The following is a 20,248-nucleotide window of genomic DNA, read 5'->3' as shown; positions in this document are numbered from 1 at the left end:
TCTAGGCCCGAAACGTCAGCCTTTCTGCTCCTTTGATGCTGCTTGGCCTGCTGTGTTCATCCAGCCCTGCACCTTGTTGTCAGTAATGATTCTAATGTGGATTTCTGGCACCACTTGCCACTTTCTGCAGTTTGAGAAATTTCACTCAAATGCTACCCTCCCTGTTTCTTTGTGACATCTTATAATCTATTCTACCATCTGACCCCTGACTCGATATGCATTAGACATTATTTCATCAAAGGACTTTTGAAAATTCATGTATGTCACATCTACTGATTTGTTCTCATCTATTTCTGGTACTTCTGTAAAGGACCTAGTAAAGTTTGGGTCCAGGCCCGAAACGTCAGCCTTCCTGCTCCTCTGATGCTGCTTGGCCTGCTGTGTTCATCCAGCTCTACACCTTGTTATCTAAGGTTTGTACAACATAACCTTTCAGAAATTCAAGTGTATGCAAATGAAAAAAAAACCAAAAAAATACAGAATTATGATCTCTACTAGTTTCCATGGTGGTCAGAGAATTATCGACACATTTAAATGGTTTTCTGTAGTCAAAATGATGCAGCTGAAAGGGGGAAAAGACTGTTGCTTTGTCTGAATTCTCTCATGTCCAAAGTTTTTGGTTAGTTGGTGTTCAATTACTTTTCAAAATATCTACCAGCCAGATCTTGGAGCCTTTGACACATGGCCACCACTGCTAGCCATGGTGTGAGTTTGCCTCCAACAGGATATTTTACTTTATGTGCCAATGCTTATGCTATCTCCCAAAACATAAGAAACAGGTTACAGATATTGTGGTATTGGACAATCCAACAGACATTTATTACAGCCACCTATAAAACAAAAACATTACATTCTCATACCACTAAGGATCTGGAATGATATTAAGCTCATACTTTACAACAAAACAGCCTAATTTGAGTAATGTGCCATATTTCACATACTCCCCAGGGTAAAATGGCTCAGGAAGTATAAGGCTTTTATACCCTCAGGTCACCCTCAGAAAATATCATGAGATTTCTTTTAAAGTATAGTGACCGTGAGACATAACAGAATAATTTCAGCTTTAAAATTAACAATTGATCTAGCATTAATTGCTACTTACTCTCCACAGAGGCTGCCAGATCTGCTGAGTTCCTCCAGCAATTTCTGTTTTTGTTTTAGCAGTGAGTGCCCTTTGCAGAAATGAATTACAAACCTCTACCAATTTTCCATGAAGAAATTGATCCCAATTTCACACTTGAAGTAAAAACAGAAAATTTAGGGAATACTGAAGCTGGTCAGAAAGCATCTTGGAGAGAAGAGTGTTACAGAACGAGGTTGGGTTTGGACAGGAATTTTTGAGTGGGAGGGGTGGCTCCCCCAGTTGTTGTTGTCCACATTAGCATTAACAGCAGTGCTAAGACTTGACAGAAGTTTCTGCTGAAAAAATGTTTGAACATTTAGGAGTTCAATTGAAAAACAGAACCTCCCAAAATAATAATCTCTGGATTGCTACCTGAGATACAGGCATACTGACGTATAATAAAGTTAGTAAAGTGAAAGAACTAGATCCATGGTTCAAAGATTGGTGTGGATGGAATTGGTTTCAGGTCATGGGGCACTGATACCAGTAATGTTCTAAAGGGGTAGTTTTCACTTGAATCATGCTGAGATCAGTGTCCTAGTAAATGAAATAACTAGGACTGTAGAGAGAATTTTAAACAACCTAGAGAGGGGGAAGGTTGGGAGAAGGGAAATTTAGATTTACAGAGTAAAAGGATATGGCAGCATTGCGGAAATCAATTTGAATAACAATACCCAGAGTGTGATAGGAAGGTGCAATGTGTGTAAACATAGAGAGACAGCAGCAAATAGGGTTAAAGGCAAGAAAAAGTCATAAAAAGGAAAAAATAATGGCTATTTACTTGAATGCACATAGTTTTCAGGACAAAATAAATTAATTAATGGCACAAATAGAAGCTAACGGGTATAATTTTAAAGCCAATACAGAGGCATGGTTACAAGGAAATCAAAGCTGGGAATAAAATATTCAGGGGTATCTGACTTGATGAAAAGACCGATTTAGTGATTAGAATGAGGTCAGCCAGGTGGATATCAGAGTACTAGATCCCTGATTGGGTCTGTTAACCCTGGTCCAATCAGGGAGCCCTGGCTGACAGATACGAACAGGAGTATTAGGGGTTCTGCTCACTCTAACAGCCAGCTCTGAGATAGCTGGGTACTATGAACTATGTATAACTAAAGGGTGACTTGGTGACACGATACTGGCCTTTGTGGAGTTATTTCAACAGGCATGGAGGAAAGGTACAGTCGCTCCGTTAGTACAAGATGGAATAAGTATGGCAGCAAGAAATGATCTTGGATTGAATGGTGCAAATTACATATGGGTGGAGATAAGAAATAACAAGGAGAAGAAAATACTGGTGGGAGCAGTCTATAAGCACCCTTAACAATAACTATACTGTAGGAGTGAAAATAAATTTTAAAAAAAATGCGTGTGAAGAAAGGTCAGTAGATTAATCATAGGTAACCACAAGGAAGATGGCACACAGTGTTTCAGGACAGTTTCCTAGAACACTATGCTATGGATCCAATCAGGGATATTTTGGGTCTGGTGATGCGAAATGAGGCAGGTTTAATAAATGATCCCAGATTAAAAGGTTGCGTAGAATACAGTGACCATTACGTGGTAGAATTTAGCATTCAGTCAGGGAGTGAGAACCCCGAGTTGGAAATGACTATTACGAGGGGGCATAATTTTTCCCAGGGCGGAAATGACTATTTCGAGGGGCATGCTTTTAAGGTGATTGGAGGAAGGTATAGGGGAGATGTCAGAGGTAAGCTCTTTACACAGAGAGTGGTGGATGTGTGGAATGTGCTGCCAGCAGTGGTAGTGGAGTCAGATACTTTAGAGACTTTTAAGCGACTCTTGGATAGGTACATGGAGGATAGTAAAATGTAGGGTATGCAGGGTAGATTGATCTTAGTAGGATAATAGGTCGGCACAACATTGTGGGCCGAAGGGCCTGTACTGTGCTGTATTGTTCTGTGTTCTATGTTAAATAAGGTGGCTACAGAGGAATGAGTTCAGAACTAGCTGGAATGAACTGGGGGAGGATTTTAGCAGCAAAGTGGTTGAGGAACAATGAGAAAAGAATTCATGGCCTTCATATCCACTGGGAAGGAAGTATCCTAGGAAGCAGATAAACCAAACGTTGCTAACCAGGAAAGTTAAGGTTAGCAGCAAATTGGAGAAAAGACATACAATGTGGCAAAGATTATTGGTAAGCCAGAGGATTGGGAAATTTTTAAATACATCAAAACCTGGCCAAAAAAGGTAAAGTAGACATGAAGCATCAAATTATAAGTAATATCAAGATAGAAAACAAGGGCTTTGTTAAATAAATAAAAAGGAAGAGAGACATCAAAGTCAACATGAGGCTGGGAAAATGACAATAAGATAGGAGTAATTGGCAGGGGAGTTGAGTAAATACTTTACATCAGCCTTCACAGTAGAAGACACTGTTTACATTCCAGAAATACTAAATTATCAAGGGGAAGAGGAATTAAATACAATAACCAGTACTTAAAAAAAGTACTTGAGAAACTAATAAGGCCAAACACCGGTAAGTCCCCTGGTCCTGGTGGGATCTTAGGATATTAAATGAAGTAGATACAGAGGCAGTGATGCACTGGTAATAATCTTGCAAGGATCCCTAGATTCTGGCAAAGTCTCAGAAGATTGGAAGACTGCCAATGTGACAACCTTATTCAACCTTATTCAAAGATGGAAGGAGACCAAACACAGGTCAGCCAGTTAGCTTAACATCTGTTATTGGGGAAATGTTAGAGCCTATTGTAAAGGATGTAGGAGCAAGAGCATTTAGAAATATGTAATATAATCAAGCAGAAACATCGTGGCTTCATGAAGGAGAAATCACGCTATACAAATTTATAAGAGGTAACAAATAGGATAGATAATGAGATAATAAGAACATAAGAACTAGGAGCAGGAGTAGGCCGTGTGCCCCTTCGAGCCTGCTCTGCCATTCAGTAAGATCATGGCTGATCTTTTCGTGGACTCAGATCCACTTACCCGTGTTCTCACCGTATACCTTAATTCCTTTATTGTTCAAAAAAAATCTACCTTTTTTTTAAAAACGTTTACAGAAGTAGCGTCAACTACTTCACTGGGCAAGGAATTCAATAGATTAACAACCCTCTGGGTGAAGAAATCCCTTCTCAATTCAGTCCTCAATCTGCTCCCTCTAATCTTGAGGCAATGCCCTCTTGTCCTAGCTTCACCTGCCAGTGGAAACATCCTCTCTACTTCTATCTTATCTATTGCCTTCATAATTTTATATGTTTCTATAAGATCCCCGCTCAATCTTCTGAATTCCAATGAATATAATCCCAATCTACTCAGTCTCTCCTCATAAGCCAACCCCCTCAACTCCGGAATCAACAATGGATGTAATATGTTTGGATTTCCAGAATGTATATGATGAGGTGCCACAGATAAGGCTACCTAATAAGATAAGAACCCCTGGTGCTGAAGTAGTATATTAGCATGGGTAGAGGATTGGCTAAATAATAGAAGAGTTAGAGTTGGGAGAAACAGAATGGCAATCTGTAACTTGTGCTGTGCCACAGGATCAGCGGAGTCACAACTTATAGCATATACTTATGTGAATGTAGTTTACAGATGACACAAAAGTAGGTGGAGAGGAAAGTGATGAGGATGACATAAGAGTTGGAAAGAGATATAGACAGGGTAAGTGAGTGGGTAAGGATTTTGGCAGATGAATAATGTGTGAAGATATGATGTTATGCAATTTTACAGGAAGAATAGAGAAGCAGAATATTATTTAAATGGAAAACTACTCCAGAAACCTGCAGGAGATTTAACTCCCTCAGAAATAGCAAGAACTGCAGATGCTGGAGTCAGAGACAACATAGTGTGGAGCTGGAGGAACACAGCAGGCCAGGCAGCATCAGAGGAGCAGGAAAGTTGATGTTTCGGGTCGGGGCCCGTTCTTCAGAAATGGGAGAGGGAAGGGACCTGGGAAATAGAGGAGAGATGGGGCTGGGTAAGGTAGGTGGGATAGTGATAGGTGAATGCAGGTAGGGAGTTGTGGGGATTGGTCAGTGGGATGGGTGGGGCGGATAGGTGGGAGGGAAGATGGACAGGTTGTGTCAGGTGGGGCTGAGAGGGAGGGTTGGACATGGGATGAGGCTAGGGGTGGGGATATTTTAAAACTGGTGAATTCCATGTTTAGGCCTTTGGGCTGTAGGCTCCTGAGGCGGAATATGAGGTGTTGCTTCTCCAGTTTGCGTGTGGTGTCATTGTGACACTGGAGGAGGCCCAGGATGGATATATCACCCAGGAAGTGGGAGGGGGAGTTAAAATGGCTGGCGACCAGAAGGTGTTGTCGTTTGTCATGTGCAGAGCGCAGATCCTCTACGAAATGGTCTCCAAGTCTACGTTTGGTCTCGCCGACGTAGGGGAGGCCACATTGGGAGCAATGGATACAGTAAGTCCCACCTGCTGCAGAGGTGTGTCATAACACATACGAGCAGGTTGATAAATAATATCTACCACTTTAACTAGCATCACGTTTAGGGAGGCTGTAGGAGTTTCCTCACCTGGACAAACTGGCACAAGATAATAGGCCTAGAAGAAGCTCCGGTGGGTGAATTACTTTATTGTTTTGTTTTCTTGTGTGTAAGGAAGAACAGGAATGTACATCTTGGGTTTTCCCCCACCTTGCCTGACTGCAATGCCACTGACATCACGTCCTAAACACTCATCTAATTTCCTGATGATGGTTTTCTGCTGCCTGATGTGTCACAACCTTCCATTGGTCAACTCATGGAAAACTGGCTGGCCATTTGTAGCTGAGGCCTAGGTGTTAAAATCTTTTTGACCCCATGTAATGAGTCACAGGGTGTTCCACAGCCTCTGTGCACAATGCCCACTGGAAACATAAAAACAGCTGCTACATTTTAGCAATTACTTTTGACTGATAAGTTGTGATTTGATAAGTAAAAATCCAGAAGTTATGGAAGCTTTATGTAAATGATCATAAACGAGTTTGATTGAGGAAGGCCAATTGATTGAGAACTCAAGCCTATTTCCTCCCAGACACAAACTCTTCTTCACATTCTCAGTACAAGTGGATTGTTTTAATGTTGCCTGAATTTAAGTTCTGTAGAAATTTCAGTCCAGTGATTGTGCTTGCCAAGGGAACATTTTGTTATCTTTTTACTTGATTTGTGTTTCACAGTTTGTTCACGTTATTATTATTGTTATTGTATGTCATATTACTGCTTTTACATGGAATTGATCTTTATGCTTTTACCAATGTTGTCCAGGTTCAGAACTGTACATTAATACTGACGTGGGGAAAGGATTATTGTGTCATGTGTTTTTGTTCCCATGAGCATGTAGTAGCTGTGTGCGGTTACTGGGGCTGAGATTTAATACTTGCTGTAGAGTTTAGCAATGCTTTTTTTTGTTTTGTGCTGTTTTCATCCATAATTCTTCTGTCCATTCCAGGAATTCATGTCTATTTTCTTCAATATTGAAGCTATGTCCCAGCTTTCATCTGAGCCTGTGAAGGTCTAACACTACACATACCAATGTATAATATAGTATTTGCAGTTTAGTTGCTTTTTCAATTGTCTGAACCATCACGTTGCATGTAGTTTGTCTGTCCTTTTGTTGATAACATTTTGGAAAAAGAGTTTGCACATTCTTTCCCCATTTATTTTGTTTTGTTTTTATTTCCGTCTTTTTTGAAAAGTGAAGGTCTGTGCTGACTGTGATTGGATAATATTGGATCAAAGGTATGCGTCAGTACTTTCTAAAATGGAATGTAGTATTGTGGTGTCTGTTTTTATTGCATCATGCTCATTTTATTGAGAGGAAACTATTTCATAAGAAAAATGCTCACTTCGGTTTCTGTCTTTCTTTGTCTCATCAGATCAAGGCAATGCAGAATTTTGAATTTTGTTTTGATTGTTTTGGCATTGATTGGCATGATGAAAGTTGCCTACAGTGCCATCTGTCACTAACTTAAATCTTCCGTTCAGGGAGTCGCGAATTATGTTATGTGTTGTGACTTTTATGAGGACTTTGCTGTAGTGTCTGGTTGAGTGCTTTGCTGTTTTCAGTTGGACATAGTTCCATGTTATGTTGCTGCTCAGAAGTAGTTATTTGCTGTGGGGTCTATATCACTCTGTGAGCTATGAAAATGTGATCCACTTCATGTGATTGTTGAATTACCAAGCTCCATTTTTCTATTTTCATCATATATTGTATATTTTCAGTCAGACATGCTAGTTTGAAAGCCTTGACTTATTATCTCTCTTTCAACTTTAATAGTAATATATTTTATTATCGGAGATTTTGCATGTTGAGTCACAAGCACATGAACTCTTTCATCATTTTGAATTAATTTCTCATTGAAATGACTGTGTCTGCTGAGCTCCCTCAAGCATCAATCACATGCGTAAACTTTCGTGAAGTGATTGACTTATTTTCAAGATACATTTTCTTATGTTGCTCTGTGATGATAAAGTGTGAGAAAAATGTTCTACCACTGGAATGCATAAATGTGTGAGGAGGGATCTTGATCAGATGGGCCAATGGGCTGAGGAGTGGCAAATGGAATTTAATTGAGATAAATGTGAGGTGTTGCATTTTGGTAAGGTAAATCAGGGCAGGATCTTTACACTTAATGGTAGGGTCCTGGGAGTGTTACTGAACAAAGAGACCTTGGGGTGCAGGTTCATAGTTCCTTGAAAGTGGAGTCACAGGTAAACAGTGTAGTGAAGAAGGCATTTGGTATACTTGCCTTTATTGGTCAGGGCATCGAGTAGGAGTTGAGAGGTCATGTTGCAGCTGTACAGGACATTGGTTAGGACACTTTTGTTCAGTTCTGGTCTCCCTGCTATAGGAATAATGTTGTTAGACTTGAAAAGGTTCAAGAAAGATTTGCAAGGATTTTGCCGGGGTTGGAAGGTTTGAGCTACAGGGAGAGGCTGAATAGGCTGGGGCCATTTTCCTTGGAGCATCAGAGGCTGAGGGATGACCTGATAGAGGCTTATAAAATCCTGAGGGGCATGGATTGGGTGAAAAGTGAAGGTCTTTTTCCCAGGGTAAGGAAAACTGGACGGCATAGGTTTAATGTGAAAGGGGAAGATTTAAAAGGGACCTAAGGAGCAACTCTTTCACGCAGAGGGTGGTGCATGTGTAGAACAAGCTGCCAAAGGAAGTGGTGGAGGCTGGTACAATAACAAAATTTAAAAGGCATCTGAATGGGTGCATGAATAGGAAGTGTTTAGAGGGATGTGGGCCAAATGCTTGCAAATGGGACTAGATTCATTTAGGCTATCTGGTCAGCATGGACAAGTTGGACTGAAGGGTCGGTTTTCATGCTGTACATCTCAATGACTCAATAAATAGTTGGTGTGGGGCCTGTTCCTGCTCTGTGAAATCATTTTAGAAGAAGAGGTTTGTTGTAAAATAAGATGTAGTTTTTCGTATCTAGAGTCAGTAATGAAAACGAGAATTCTGCATTTTACTGCTGTATTCTGAGCAGAACTTTTCATCGATGATATGTAACTTGCATTTAAATGGGTGTTTCTCTATGATTTCACACTAATTTTATTTTCCATACAATTTGCATAGGGTTATATTGAGGCATCTTAAATGTGATTGAAATGAAGAAGGACAAATCAAGACATTTAAAATTCACATGTAAATGGATATTGGTCAGTTTTGAATTGGATGCAAGTGGATTTGACAATATCGGCCAATCACTACAAAAGCTGATATCCTAGGGCAGTGATAAAGAATCCAGGAGTTTAATTAATCTGACTTTGTGAGAGGTATTTGGAATTTGTAGATGTTCTTTCATTTCTGGACATGCTTCACCAAATCCAAAATTGCATTTTTTTTAAAATGGAAGTTTTACAAATTTTGGTATTTTAGTTGAACTAAATAGGCCATCTCATTTTAAATATGAATGTTAATGGATTTCACAACAGTTATCATAGTGTGAGTTTTCTAATTAGCTGCTTTTATTTTATGACATATTTATAACCTGCTGTGTTTAGTGGTATTAGTTAACTAATAATTAATGAATAATATTTAAATATTTACAGAATTTTTTTTTATAAAAATGGAATTTAAAACGCTCCTAGTAACCTACTGCAGCATTGGCTAAATACAATTTGGAAGTGTGAGGGTCAATGATCAGTACTGACCAATTAAGGCAATGGTGGGTCCATTAACAAATGAGTTTGGGATCTTTGGAGTAAGAAAAGGGAAAAAAAGCGGCTGTAATCCTCTTGCCTGGGGGCTTCTGTGCATTCCCTACTGAAAACCCATTCCTCTCACTCATTACTGTGAAGAATTGGAATTAGAAAAATTGATACCAGAAGTCTGTTGTGCTCAACATGCTACTAAATTTAGAAAATGGAGAGGAAGAATAGGAGAAAATTTGGTAAAAGAAAATAAAAAATGTTTAAAAAAGTTATTTAATGCATAATAGCCTGGTGTGGTAATTTGGAATCATTTGCAAAACTATAATCCTTAAAACTACAGCATTGGCCTGGAAAATTACAAATGTTGTGCTGCAAAATGTAGTAATGAAAGTGCCTTTAAATGGAGAACTACATAGTTCTGTGCACTTAATTTTGCATGTCGACAAACACATTTCAACTTTTCATAAAACTAAAAAATATAATTTTTATCATTACTGCAGTTCACTTTGGTTGTTATTTTCATTAGAACAGTGACTACATTTCAAAAGTACTTCATTGGTTGTAAATCGTTTTGATAGTGTGGTTGTGAAAAGCTCCAATTAAGTCTCTCTTTTTATTTTCTAATCTCCATTATGTCTTCCTTCAACTAAGAAGGTGAGAGTGCGCGGTTTAGCTACAAATAATGCAACTCTGTCTAAATCAACAGGAGGCTCTTATTACAAGGCAAGGTTTGATGACTCCAGCGAAGATGCAGTGTTCTGCTATCTTTAGTATTTTCATGCAGCGGTTTGGTTTAGAATCTGTAAGACCAGTCTACATCGGTTACCTTGGCTTGAATGAGGAACAGTCCCATGACTTAAACTCAGACATTCAGACAAAAAGCTGTTGTTCTCCAGCAATAATTAATTAGACACTAAATAAAGTTTAGGGTGCAGAAAGATAAAGTGTAATGTCAGCGTTCAAGTTTCTGTGAATTTGCCATGGTTGTATTTTATGAAATTCAGTATGACAATTCAGAAATTCATTCCTTTAAACTATGAATTTCAATGGTTTCCCAGCAATGTTAGAAGTCTATATCAAAAGAAAAGCTAAGCTTTTCAAACCGTGAAAATCCCAAGTTTAGCTGCTGGTCAGCAGATTCCATAGGAGATAGTAGAGGTGCTAAAATTGGTATATGTACATACCCTAGGCAAAAGAGAGGAATATATGCCTGAATTTACATGATTGATGAAAATCAAGTAACTGCTGCTGGAGGTACAATTAGGGCGGGATCATGTTTAGTTGTTGGGCCAGATTTCCCCTACCAAGGCAGGACGCTCGTGTTAGCAGATTTCTTGATTTGGCAGATCCACCTCGATTTCAAGTGAACCTTTCTGCTCTATTTCCAATCTATGGAGGCAAGCCTGGACTAGAGTTGCACCTGCTCACCCCAGACCAGCTTGGAGGTGAGGGAGTGGGCTGTAGTCAGGAGGCAGGCAATTCACATCATGGGCCCGATGGATATATGTGTAAAATCTGCAGGACTTGTCAATGTTTTTAGGGGAAGCTATCAGAAATCAGTTAAATGAGGAGAAACAGAAAACATAAGATAACTGGTTGTTAAAGCTGAAAGAGATGGAACACCATCCCATCCACTAGAACCTCCAGGTACCTGTCTGCAAAGTGCCTTGCCAATTTCCCTCTATCTGACATGCCTGGGGCAATTCACACAAACCGTTTAGGACAGCTCCAGACTGACTATGCTTAACCTGGTGCACAGCTACTGTTGCACCAGGAATCCTGTGAGGTCGTGATAGTGATGAGCTATATTCAGTGTACATTTCTCTGCTGCTGCACAGGCCTCCAGGGTCTTTCTGTAATCTGAAGTCAGTGTGGCAGCACGCTGGTCCATGTGCACAGAACCTCCAATCAGCTGACAGAGAATATCAGTGGTGAGCACTCCTGCCTGTGGCAAGGTGGAGGGTACAATGAGCTGGATGCCACAGGGGTGAGATGTATAAGTAATGAGGTGAGTTTGGGAAGATCTTGTAAGAAATCTCAGTAAGTCTCAGGGAGAGAACCCCTTCGCGAATTTGAAATTTAGCTGATTTCTGGAAAAATAATCAGCCCTATAGATGTTGATGGTGCCTTTTAAATTTGTTCAAGAAATATCCACACAGTAGTTATGCCCTGTTGGCTTTTCACCACCCAGGCATGGAGATGATTGCAGGTTCAGCAAGGCCCAGCACTCTGTAGTGAGTATATGTTCAACTTTATGTATCAGAGCTGTCCTCTGAATCCTGTGTGCAAATCCTTCATAGTGCCACATACCTTCTGACCTTTGGAGATGGTAAATTGCTCAAAGCAGGTTTTAAAGGCATTGTTATAGACATTCAAGCTTGATCTTAGTGGTGGGGGTGATGCAAGTGTGAGGGAAGTGGATGGAGCTTATTAGGGAGATGGTGCAAAGTGCAAAATCAAGTGCGGTTTGCAAGCTAACTGTTCTGCTAACATGTTTGAAGGATGGGCCTGTAGCCGTGTGTGTTCTCAAAATTGTCTAAACTTTACTCTAACTAACTAGTGTTGTGTCTCACACTGATCCCTCACCACTCACCCATTTTCTCCATCCCTGAATCAAATCATCAGGGCATCTGGAGGAGGAAGAGATGCCTGAGGATACATCATCACCTCTGACCAGTCCACACTCCACCAACACAGATGCTGGCATATCAGATGAATCAAAGGCTTAGCATGAATGTCACTGGGTGAAGGACTCTATATTAAGGTGACAGAAAAGGAGAAAAGTCTATCACAATGATGAGCTCACCCATGTCTCAGGGGCTCAATCACCCATGAGGAAATGGCCACTCTCATTGAAAGCCATATGCATACAAGATGGTGCATGCAAGACCAGTATGATGTTCTGCAAAAGGTTTATGGCTCACTCAGAGCAGCTGAAGTAATTAGTTCAGATTATGAATGCTGATCTCCATGGGCTACCTGAGGAATCCACAACAGAACTTCATGCTGATGGTATAATGATGGCTGGAAAGATCACCCCAGCAACCTCCCCATCCAGTTCTTCTGAAAACCAACTCCATACTGAGAAGGTTAACAGGAGGATGAGTGTTTTGAGAATATGTCTGCACCATCAAATTTCACAGGTTCCCCAGTATCTTTGCCAGAAAACCCTCATCTGCTGTATGTGTTTGAGGGCCATGGCTGTCCCTGCAAAAATGCAGAGACCGCAGTCTCAGACAGGTCCCCAAGGGATCTGTAAACAAAGGGTCCATCTACTATGCTTCTCAATGCCTTTTAAACAGAAAGGTAAGAAAGCTGCTTCCATCTTCTCCAAGACAATATAGGGAACATTACATAGGAGTGTTTATGAGCACAGACACTTGCAGGCTCCTCTGTCACAGGAAATCTCGAGGTTAATTTCTGAATTTTGGTGACCTCAGGATACTGATGGTTTGGAATTCTGCCATTGTGATGCCAGTACATATTAAGTGGCTTTCACACTTGTTGGAGGTGGGCATCTCCTGGAAAATACATGGTATTAATGTTGTTGAATACTCATGTGGCAGTGGCTTGTCAGGCACTTGCTGCTGAGTGTGCTACAAATTAACCATGGCTGGTAGGAGAACTGTCTCTCTGTATTAAGACAGCCTGGACAACAATGCACTTTTGTACAGATGTAGACATGGGTTCTTGGGGCTTCCCCTTGGAGTTTCTCTTGTGGTGCTTTGCCTTTGTGCCATCTGTTTCTCCTCATCCTCCTCCACCTCATGAGAAGACTCCTTTGCTAGCTCTGGTCTCTCAATGTGAATGCTCTTTCACTGTATTCACTTATGCAGTAGACCATCACTATCCCCAATATCCTTGTATTCTGTAGTATAGAGTCCTTTCTCAAAGACCTTGAAAGATATTTGAATGGAATCTTTACAACCCAAAGTCTGCTCGATTCAGGTCCTCTCCTGCAGGTGGCTGATATTGTTATGTTGTTGGGGTTTTGTCTCTGGTTGGCACATAACAGGGGAGCCATCTTTTTAGACCAGTAGCCAGCCACATGCCGTGATGAGTCTAGCTTGGAAAGGTTGTGGTCACTGTGTGGTATGTTCTCGGGTGACCACTCCTGGTACCGTGTTCTATTTGCCCCTTGCATCAGTAATTGCTCCTGTCTTAGAGTTGTTTAGTAGTTTGCTGCTACTAATCTTCCTTTGTCTTTGCTTTAACTTGGGTTTATCTAGTGATTTGATTTAGAAGATACACCATCAAAGAATACTTACAGAAGAACCACTGTTCTTAGATAACAAGAAAGTTTATTGAATGATAGCAATAAGTATAACTACATTTGAACAGGCACCTTTTGAGAATGGTGCAGATACAGCTGCTCCCTCCAAAAGCTAGAGTAGAAGTCTCTGCCTCGACACCTGCCCTGACTATGCTTGGCATCAGTGGAATGATTGGAGCTATTGTAGCATGAACATTAAACTCTTCAGAACCATTAACTCATACAAGAGTGTGACTGCCTCAGAATGAAAGAGGCATGACAGACTCTGGGTGTAAAGCACATAGGAGCATGAGGACCTTATTATATTTACAAACAACCTGCATGTTAATAGAATGGAATGACTCTCTGTTGTGGATCCCTTAGGTTTCTCTGATAGTGACATGGTTTCAATATATCACACCTTGAATTTGTGGGAACTCAGACATGGAGGCAAACCTGGTTGTTCTCTGGCCTGCAAAGCCATGTCCCTTGAGATCAGTTATCAACTTGAATTTCAAAAAGAACGCTTCAGGGTTCAAGTGCTTAGTTTTCCCAATAGTAGATAAGACTTACACATATTGATGAGGTCTTCAGAAGTGTTCATGCCCTAAGTCATGGGCTAGGCCATTGGACAACCAGAAATTGGATCAAGACAAACTCTACATTGTTTTCAAAAGATTTAGGAGATTTGAGTTTCATTTGTGCAACTCATGACACACCCCTTTCCTCACCAACAACAATGGTGTCCCCCAGAAATAGGTGTGGGACTTCCAAATCCAAATCCTGTTTGCCATTTTTCAAGTTCTATTGAGTTTCAACTTGGCAAAATTGAAGCCAACACCACCCACTTCCTGCACTCCCTCTCCTTTGCCTTCTTCAGTTGTACTTCAGTAAAACCAGCAAAACATTGATTCAGTAAAGAGGAGAAATTGGTTAAAAAAAGATGTTTTATAAACTATAATGGAAGAAAATAAACTTTAAAAAGTGTTTGAGTTCTCACTGGGTTAACTGTCTTGTGTGATTTACTGTAATGTATTACTATAACCTGTAATTACAAATTCATAATACATAATGTTATAATGAAAAAGATTTGTATAATCAATCTTTATTGCCAGGAACTATCCAAATTTTAGGATGCATAGTTTAAATTGCACTGAATCATTCAGAGTTTCCTTACAAATGTTTGCTGAGAAGTGCTTCTCTTTTAATGTAACATTATTTTAAATATAAGATGTGTACACATATGTGTTTCTGAAGTTTTTGCAGGGCTTTTTAAACCAACATAGGGATAGATCCAAAATGGTAAATGTTAGCCATCTAATCACATTACTAAATTTTTCCTCATAGTGTGGAAAATTCCAAACAATGCTATTCAAAGTGTATTTCAATGGAGTGAATTTAACTGTGATTAGTGAAATATGTACAGGATGGTCACCTAAAAGTTGGACACTCAGTGCTACTCATGTAGGTTCATGCTCTGATTGTTGCTGACACTCAAAGTCACTAACCAGCATATGTGGCAAGTTTGATCAGTTTTTAGCCAGGCTGCTACGTGAGAAAACTGACACTGTTCATCACATCTTAGGACCCCAGCAATATGCTGGCAATATGACAGAACTGTCCTAATGTTTGCAGCCCATATGTTCGTCTTCCCAATTGCATGGAGGGATGGGGCTATGAAGTGTGGAAGTGAACAGATTTTTTATATTGAATTCATATAGCATTTTTTTTGTTGGAATAATATTAGATCTTCAGAATAGTATGCCAGCTATGTGGGATTTGATCTGAAGCAGGAGCTGTAGATAGATTAATGCACAGCGCATAGTCGTGTTAAACTTAGCATTCAGTCTTTTTTATCTCAAACTAGGATTACCCAGTTTAGCTTTAGCATTCTCTAATGCATAGCACATTACCAATTAAATCATAACACTTTGAACCTTATTTAATGCTGTATATTGTGCGACAGAATAAACTTCATTGAGATGCTGCATATTTGTGGGCCGCTGTTATTTTAAACTTCAAAACATCCACAATGTTGATTTTAGCACGCAGAAAATAAAATGTCCTTGTTCAGTATCCCAACCCTCTGGGCTAATATGTAAGCTTAATTTGTTGGTCTATTTTTTGCTGAAATGTTTTCAGCTGCTTAATGACCCTGAACAGAGGTTTATCATAATATCAGCTGTCTAGTGCAGTAGTAATATTTGCAGCCTTTACTTTTTTAAAGTGGACCAAACTATTTAGAGCAAGGACATGTAAGGACTTGGACACATTCAGCAGTTCTGTGGAATTTTGACGTTACTACCAAAGTGGTGCTTGTGTAAATATTTCACCTGAAGGTGGTCTGCCTAACAGTATTCAAATAGCTGTGAATTGAAAAAGTGTAAGATGCACTTTGGTCTTTTAACTTTCTGTGTAGCAGCTGTGTCCATGCGTATGTGAGATGTTTATATCACAGAAATTACGATGTGCTCTGTTTAAAAACAAGTGTGAATTTCCAAATAATTTTCTTTTATACCCATTGAAATGTGGCTAGCTGTTTGTAAAGGAAAAAAAAATGTTTGTGTATTATTAAACATTTGTGATCTTAGTTGTTACAACTCATTGGGACAGCACATAGGAAATCAAGCCCCATTTTTCTAACAGTCATCACAAAAGTTAAACATTTTGTAAAGTATGTAAAGTTCCCCATCTTAACTGACTTCCAAGTGAAGATTGATAGAAAGCATGGATCAGGTTTCTGTATTGAGCAAGAATAACCATTTATTACTAGTAAATAGACTCTTCATACAGGTAAACAGTTCTAAACCATTGGCATATAACACTACGAATTAAAATTCTAATAGCCTTTTAAACTCCCTCTTATGCACATAGACAGACAAACAGACAGGGTAAACTGCATAATGGATAGAGGGGAAAAATTGGAAAGACAGTTCAGTAGCCTTTGTTTCCAGGTTCTGTTGTTGAGGCGATCCTTTTGCCTCTTCCATTGGACAGCACTTTGCTTCAGTCATCTTACTCTTGTTTCTTCCATTGGATGGTAAGAGACACAAGATGGCTGGTTCCCTTACAAATGGTCTTTGATTTATCAGTTGAAAGTCACAGCTAGCAACAACTGTTGCAGGAAATATACATGGTTTTCCTCAGGTTTACATTGCGGCTTGGCTGCAGAGACTATAGAAACTGCTCCTGTGCAGGGGAATATCTGAACACTTCTTTCTTAGTGTAACTTGTTCCCAGCTCCAAATTGTTGAGTTCCCTGAGAACCAATCACATACTTGTTGGTGGGCAAAAAGCTCTTTCTCATTGGTAACTGCTCACTGGTCCACAGATCATCAACTTCTTGTTGGCAGCAAAAGCTGCATCTATGCACTTCCTCAGCTTCAATTCATTTGCAACTCAAACCTCAGTTAACTGATTGTTCAAATAACTGTTTATGCAATGCCTGCCATAGGCATCAGCTACATGCTTTTCAAAACTGCAACCACTCTTTCAAACAGTGATTTTAAAAAACCTCTTTCTCATTTTAGTCCAGAGATTAAAAAAAAACAAAACTACATGATTCTTACAATATCTACATATTTCGGCTTGTTAAATTTAAAATAACTTTTCGAAGTTTAATTGCAAGTACCCGTTTTATGATTATAAACATGTGTTAGAGGAGTCAATAATAAATCTTTAAAATATATTAGTTAACCAAAACAAAACTATCTCTAATTTTTAGTGAGAAACCTAACTTCATTATAGAAATTTCATTGTTCTGAATGAGACAATGAGACAACAACAATTCAGTCACTTCTCTTTTAAGTATTTTACATATGTTGTATGACGCTGAAATAAATAACATACCCTTAAGGTGCAGATATATTAAGGATTGAAAGTATCAGACCATTTTCGCTAAGCATAATAAACTGGTATACAATTGGATAAAGTAGATGCAAAAATAGAGAATCATTCAGTGTGGCTCATCAGTTATTCAGAATTGCAAATGTTAATAATCAAGAGAATAATAAGGAGGAAATCAAATGTTAAACTTGAATTTACAGAAGGGTAATTGAATATTTTTTGTTTGATGGTTTGAAATTAAGGCCTGGCTGTTTTATCTGTGCTTTGTGAAATTAATATAAAAGCGGTTCATTGTTCCATATTGTTAGAATCCAGAAATGGAGCTGTGAAGCTAGTATAATGTTAGATTGAAACTTTTATTATTGAAATAAAAATGCAATTTTGTGGAGTAACAATGTTTCTCTGTTATGTTAAGCTGCTCTAATTATTTAACACAAACCTTTTGTTTTCAATATTAGGAATGGAGGAAGCAAGTTTGTGCCTTGGTGTATCTTCAGCAGTGCCTGAAGCTGATGTCCCACTCAGCAAACCAGTATTGAACGGCCAGTATCCAATAACCCAGAAGCTGCATCAGTTGACAACTCAACTGGGACATGCCTTTCCAGAACTCCAGACCAGACAGACCCCTGAGGACAAAGCAGCAATATCATTGGATGAAAAGCATCATGTGACTGCAGCCAACCAGCCAATTAACAGCCAAATGACCATGCCGGCAAATCAGCTGAATACAGACATTGACAGTAACTTGGGTCTGAATGGGAGAGTTGACTTACAGCATTTCTTAAATGGACAGAACCTTGGCATAATTTCACAGATAAATGGCACAGAAGATGATGCAAAAAAATCCAGAAAGTACCCATGCCCCATTTGTGGTAAGCGCTTTCGTTTTAACAGCATTTTGTCACTCCACATGCGCACTCACACTGGAGAAAAACCATTCAAATGTCCTTACTGTGATCACAGAGCAGCTCAGAAAGGTAACTTGAAGATTCATCTTCGGACTCACAAACTTGGGAATCTTGGAAAAGGTCGTGGGAGGGTCAGAGAAGAAAACAGGCTTCTGCATGAGCTCGAAGAAAGGGCTATCCTGAGGGATAAACAGATGAAAAGTGGCTTAGGCCAGCCAAGAGCTGATGGGAAGCAGCATCAAGCTGTTGTTAACCCCAGCAACTTGCCTTTACCAGCCAGTCAGAGTGGTTCTGATGTTTCTAATACAATATGTATTCCCAAGCCTACAGGTGCACAGGAAGAACCAGCAGCTGCTATTGTGGGATTCAGGTGCACATTTTGCAAGGGGAAGTTTAAGAAACGTGAGGAGTTAGACCGCCATATTCGGATACTCCACAAACCTTACAAGTGCACCCTTTGTGAATTTGCTGCCTCTCAAGAGGAAGACCTGATCAGTCATGTGGAGAAAGCACACATAACTGCTGAATCAGTACCAGGTCAAGGGTCGAGTGGAAACGGAGAGCAACCCAGTAATGAATTCCGCTGTGAAGTCTGTGGTCAGATCTTTAGCCAGGCCTGGTTCCTGAAAGGTCACATGAGAAAGCACAAGGATTCTTTTGAACATAGCTGTCAGATTTGTGGACGACGATTCAAGGAGCCCTGGTTTCTCAAAAACCACATGAAGGTGCATCTTAACAAATTGGCTGTAAAGAACACAACTCAGAGTGATCCAGAGGTGCCTGTGACTCTAAATAATATGGTGCAAGATTCCCACTCCAATGTCTATTCAGCATACGTGTCTTGTTTACAGAGTGGTTTTTTATCGCCTGATAAACTGAGCTTGAATGAACAAAGCCAACTTCATTATAATAAAGCAGAAATTGCACGGAAGGAAAAAGAAATGCTTGGAAAGCTATTAGTACCTGTGAGTAGCACAACCCGTGGTGTGGTGGAAGGAGAAAAACGTTCCTTACTGGGATGTCTGTCACTGGCACCTCCTTTAAAGGCTAGCTGCATGGAGCGTTTGCAGGCAGTAGCCCGGGTGGCAGAGTTTGATCCAGTAAACAGCTACCAGGCCTGGCAGCTGGTGACAAGAGGAATGGCAATGGAGCAGGCAGTGCTGCCAAAGAAGCACCTGCACCCTGGTCAGGAAGAAAATCTGACCAGTGCCAGTGTAAACTTTGACAAGGAGAAAGGAGAATTTATTTCTGTGTCTGGAGAAAAATCAAAGCAAAAACTAGATGGTGACCTGATTCAAAGCACCAGAAGAAGTAACCTGAATGAAGTTCTGGGTAAAGATGATTTAATGGGAAGCAGGGAATTTATGACACAAGGAATGAATCAAGGTCTGGAATATAAAATTTCTGGATTAGGACAGAACCATGGAAATATGAAAGAAAAACCAACTGAATGCCCAGACTGTGGCAGAGTATTTCGAACCTATCATCAAGTTGTTGTGCATTCCAGGGTGCATAAGAAGGCAAGGAAACCCGGAGATGAAGCTGTCCAGGTTGCTTTGGATGAGCGACGTGGATCTGGAAGTGACCAAGATTCCCAATCAGTTAGCAGGTCAACTACACCAGGATCATCCAACATAACTGAGGATAACACAACTGCAGGTGGCTTCTCCATAACTGGAAATACACAAGAAGATAGTCCAAACCCATCTTCTCCTTCTTCATCAGGTAACATAAATATGTATTCCTCATTACAGTTTTCATGCTACCTTTTTATACGTTTCAAAAATATTGAGCTGAAAGAAGTTTTTCCTATAATTGTCACTCAACAGCTGTGATGAAATGTATGTCTTGAAAGTCGAAAGCTTAACGTTTTCCCACTGACAATGTTATTATGATTATCAAAATTTATCAACCGCTGGCACATTGTCAGTGGACACAGCCATTTTAAAATTGATTTTAAACACTTCTT

General features: G+C 39.8%; 1 protein-coding gene across 7 annotated transcripts in view; it reads left to right on the top strand.

Moving 5' to 3' along the window:
• znf536 (zinc finger protein 536) overlaps window positions 1–20,248 on the top strand; it is a 551,541-nt gene that overhangs the window by 221,905 nt on the left and 309,388 nt on the right. For all 7 annotated transcript variants that reach the window (XM_048606050.1, XM_048606048.1, XM_048606053.1 and 4 more), the window contains one exon: window positions 17,830–20,004. In XM_048606050.1, coding sequence (XP_048462007.1) covers window positions 17,832–20,004 — 2,173 coding nt within the window. In that variant the 5' untranslated portion in view covers window positions 17,830–17,831. The remainder of the gene's footprint in view (window positions 1–17,829; window positions 20,005–20,248) is intronic.

Source organism: Rhincodon typus, chromosome 15, assembly GCF_021869965.1.
Source record: "Rhincodon typus isolate 14 chromosome 15, sRhiTyp1.1, whole genome shotgun sequence".
NCBI classification, from domain to species: Eukaryota; Metazoa; Chordata; class Chondrichthyes; order Orectolobiformes; family Rhincodontidae; genus Rhincodon; species Rhincodon typus.
The sequence above is the reverse complement of the archived record's forward strand: the minus strand, read 5'-3'. Positions and strand labels throughout refer to the sequence as shown.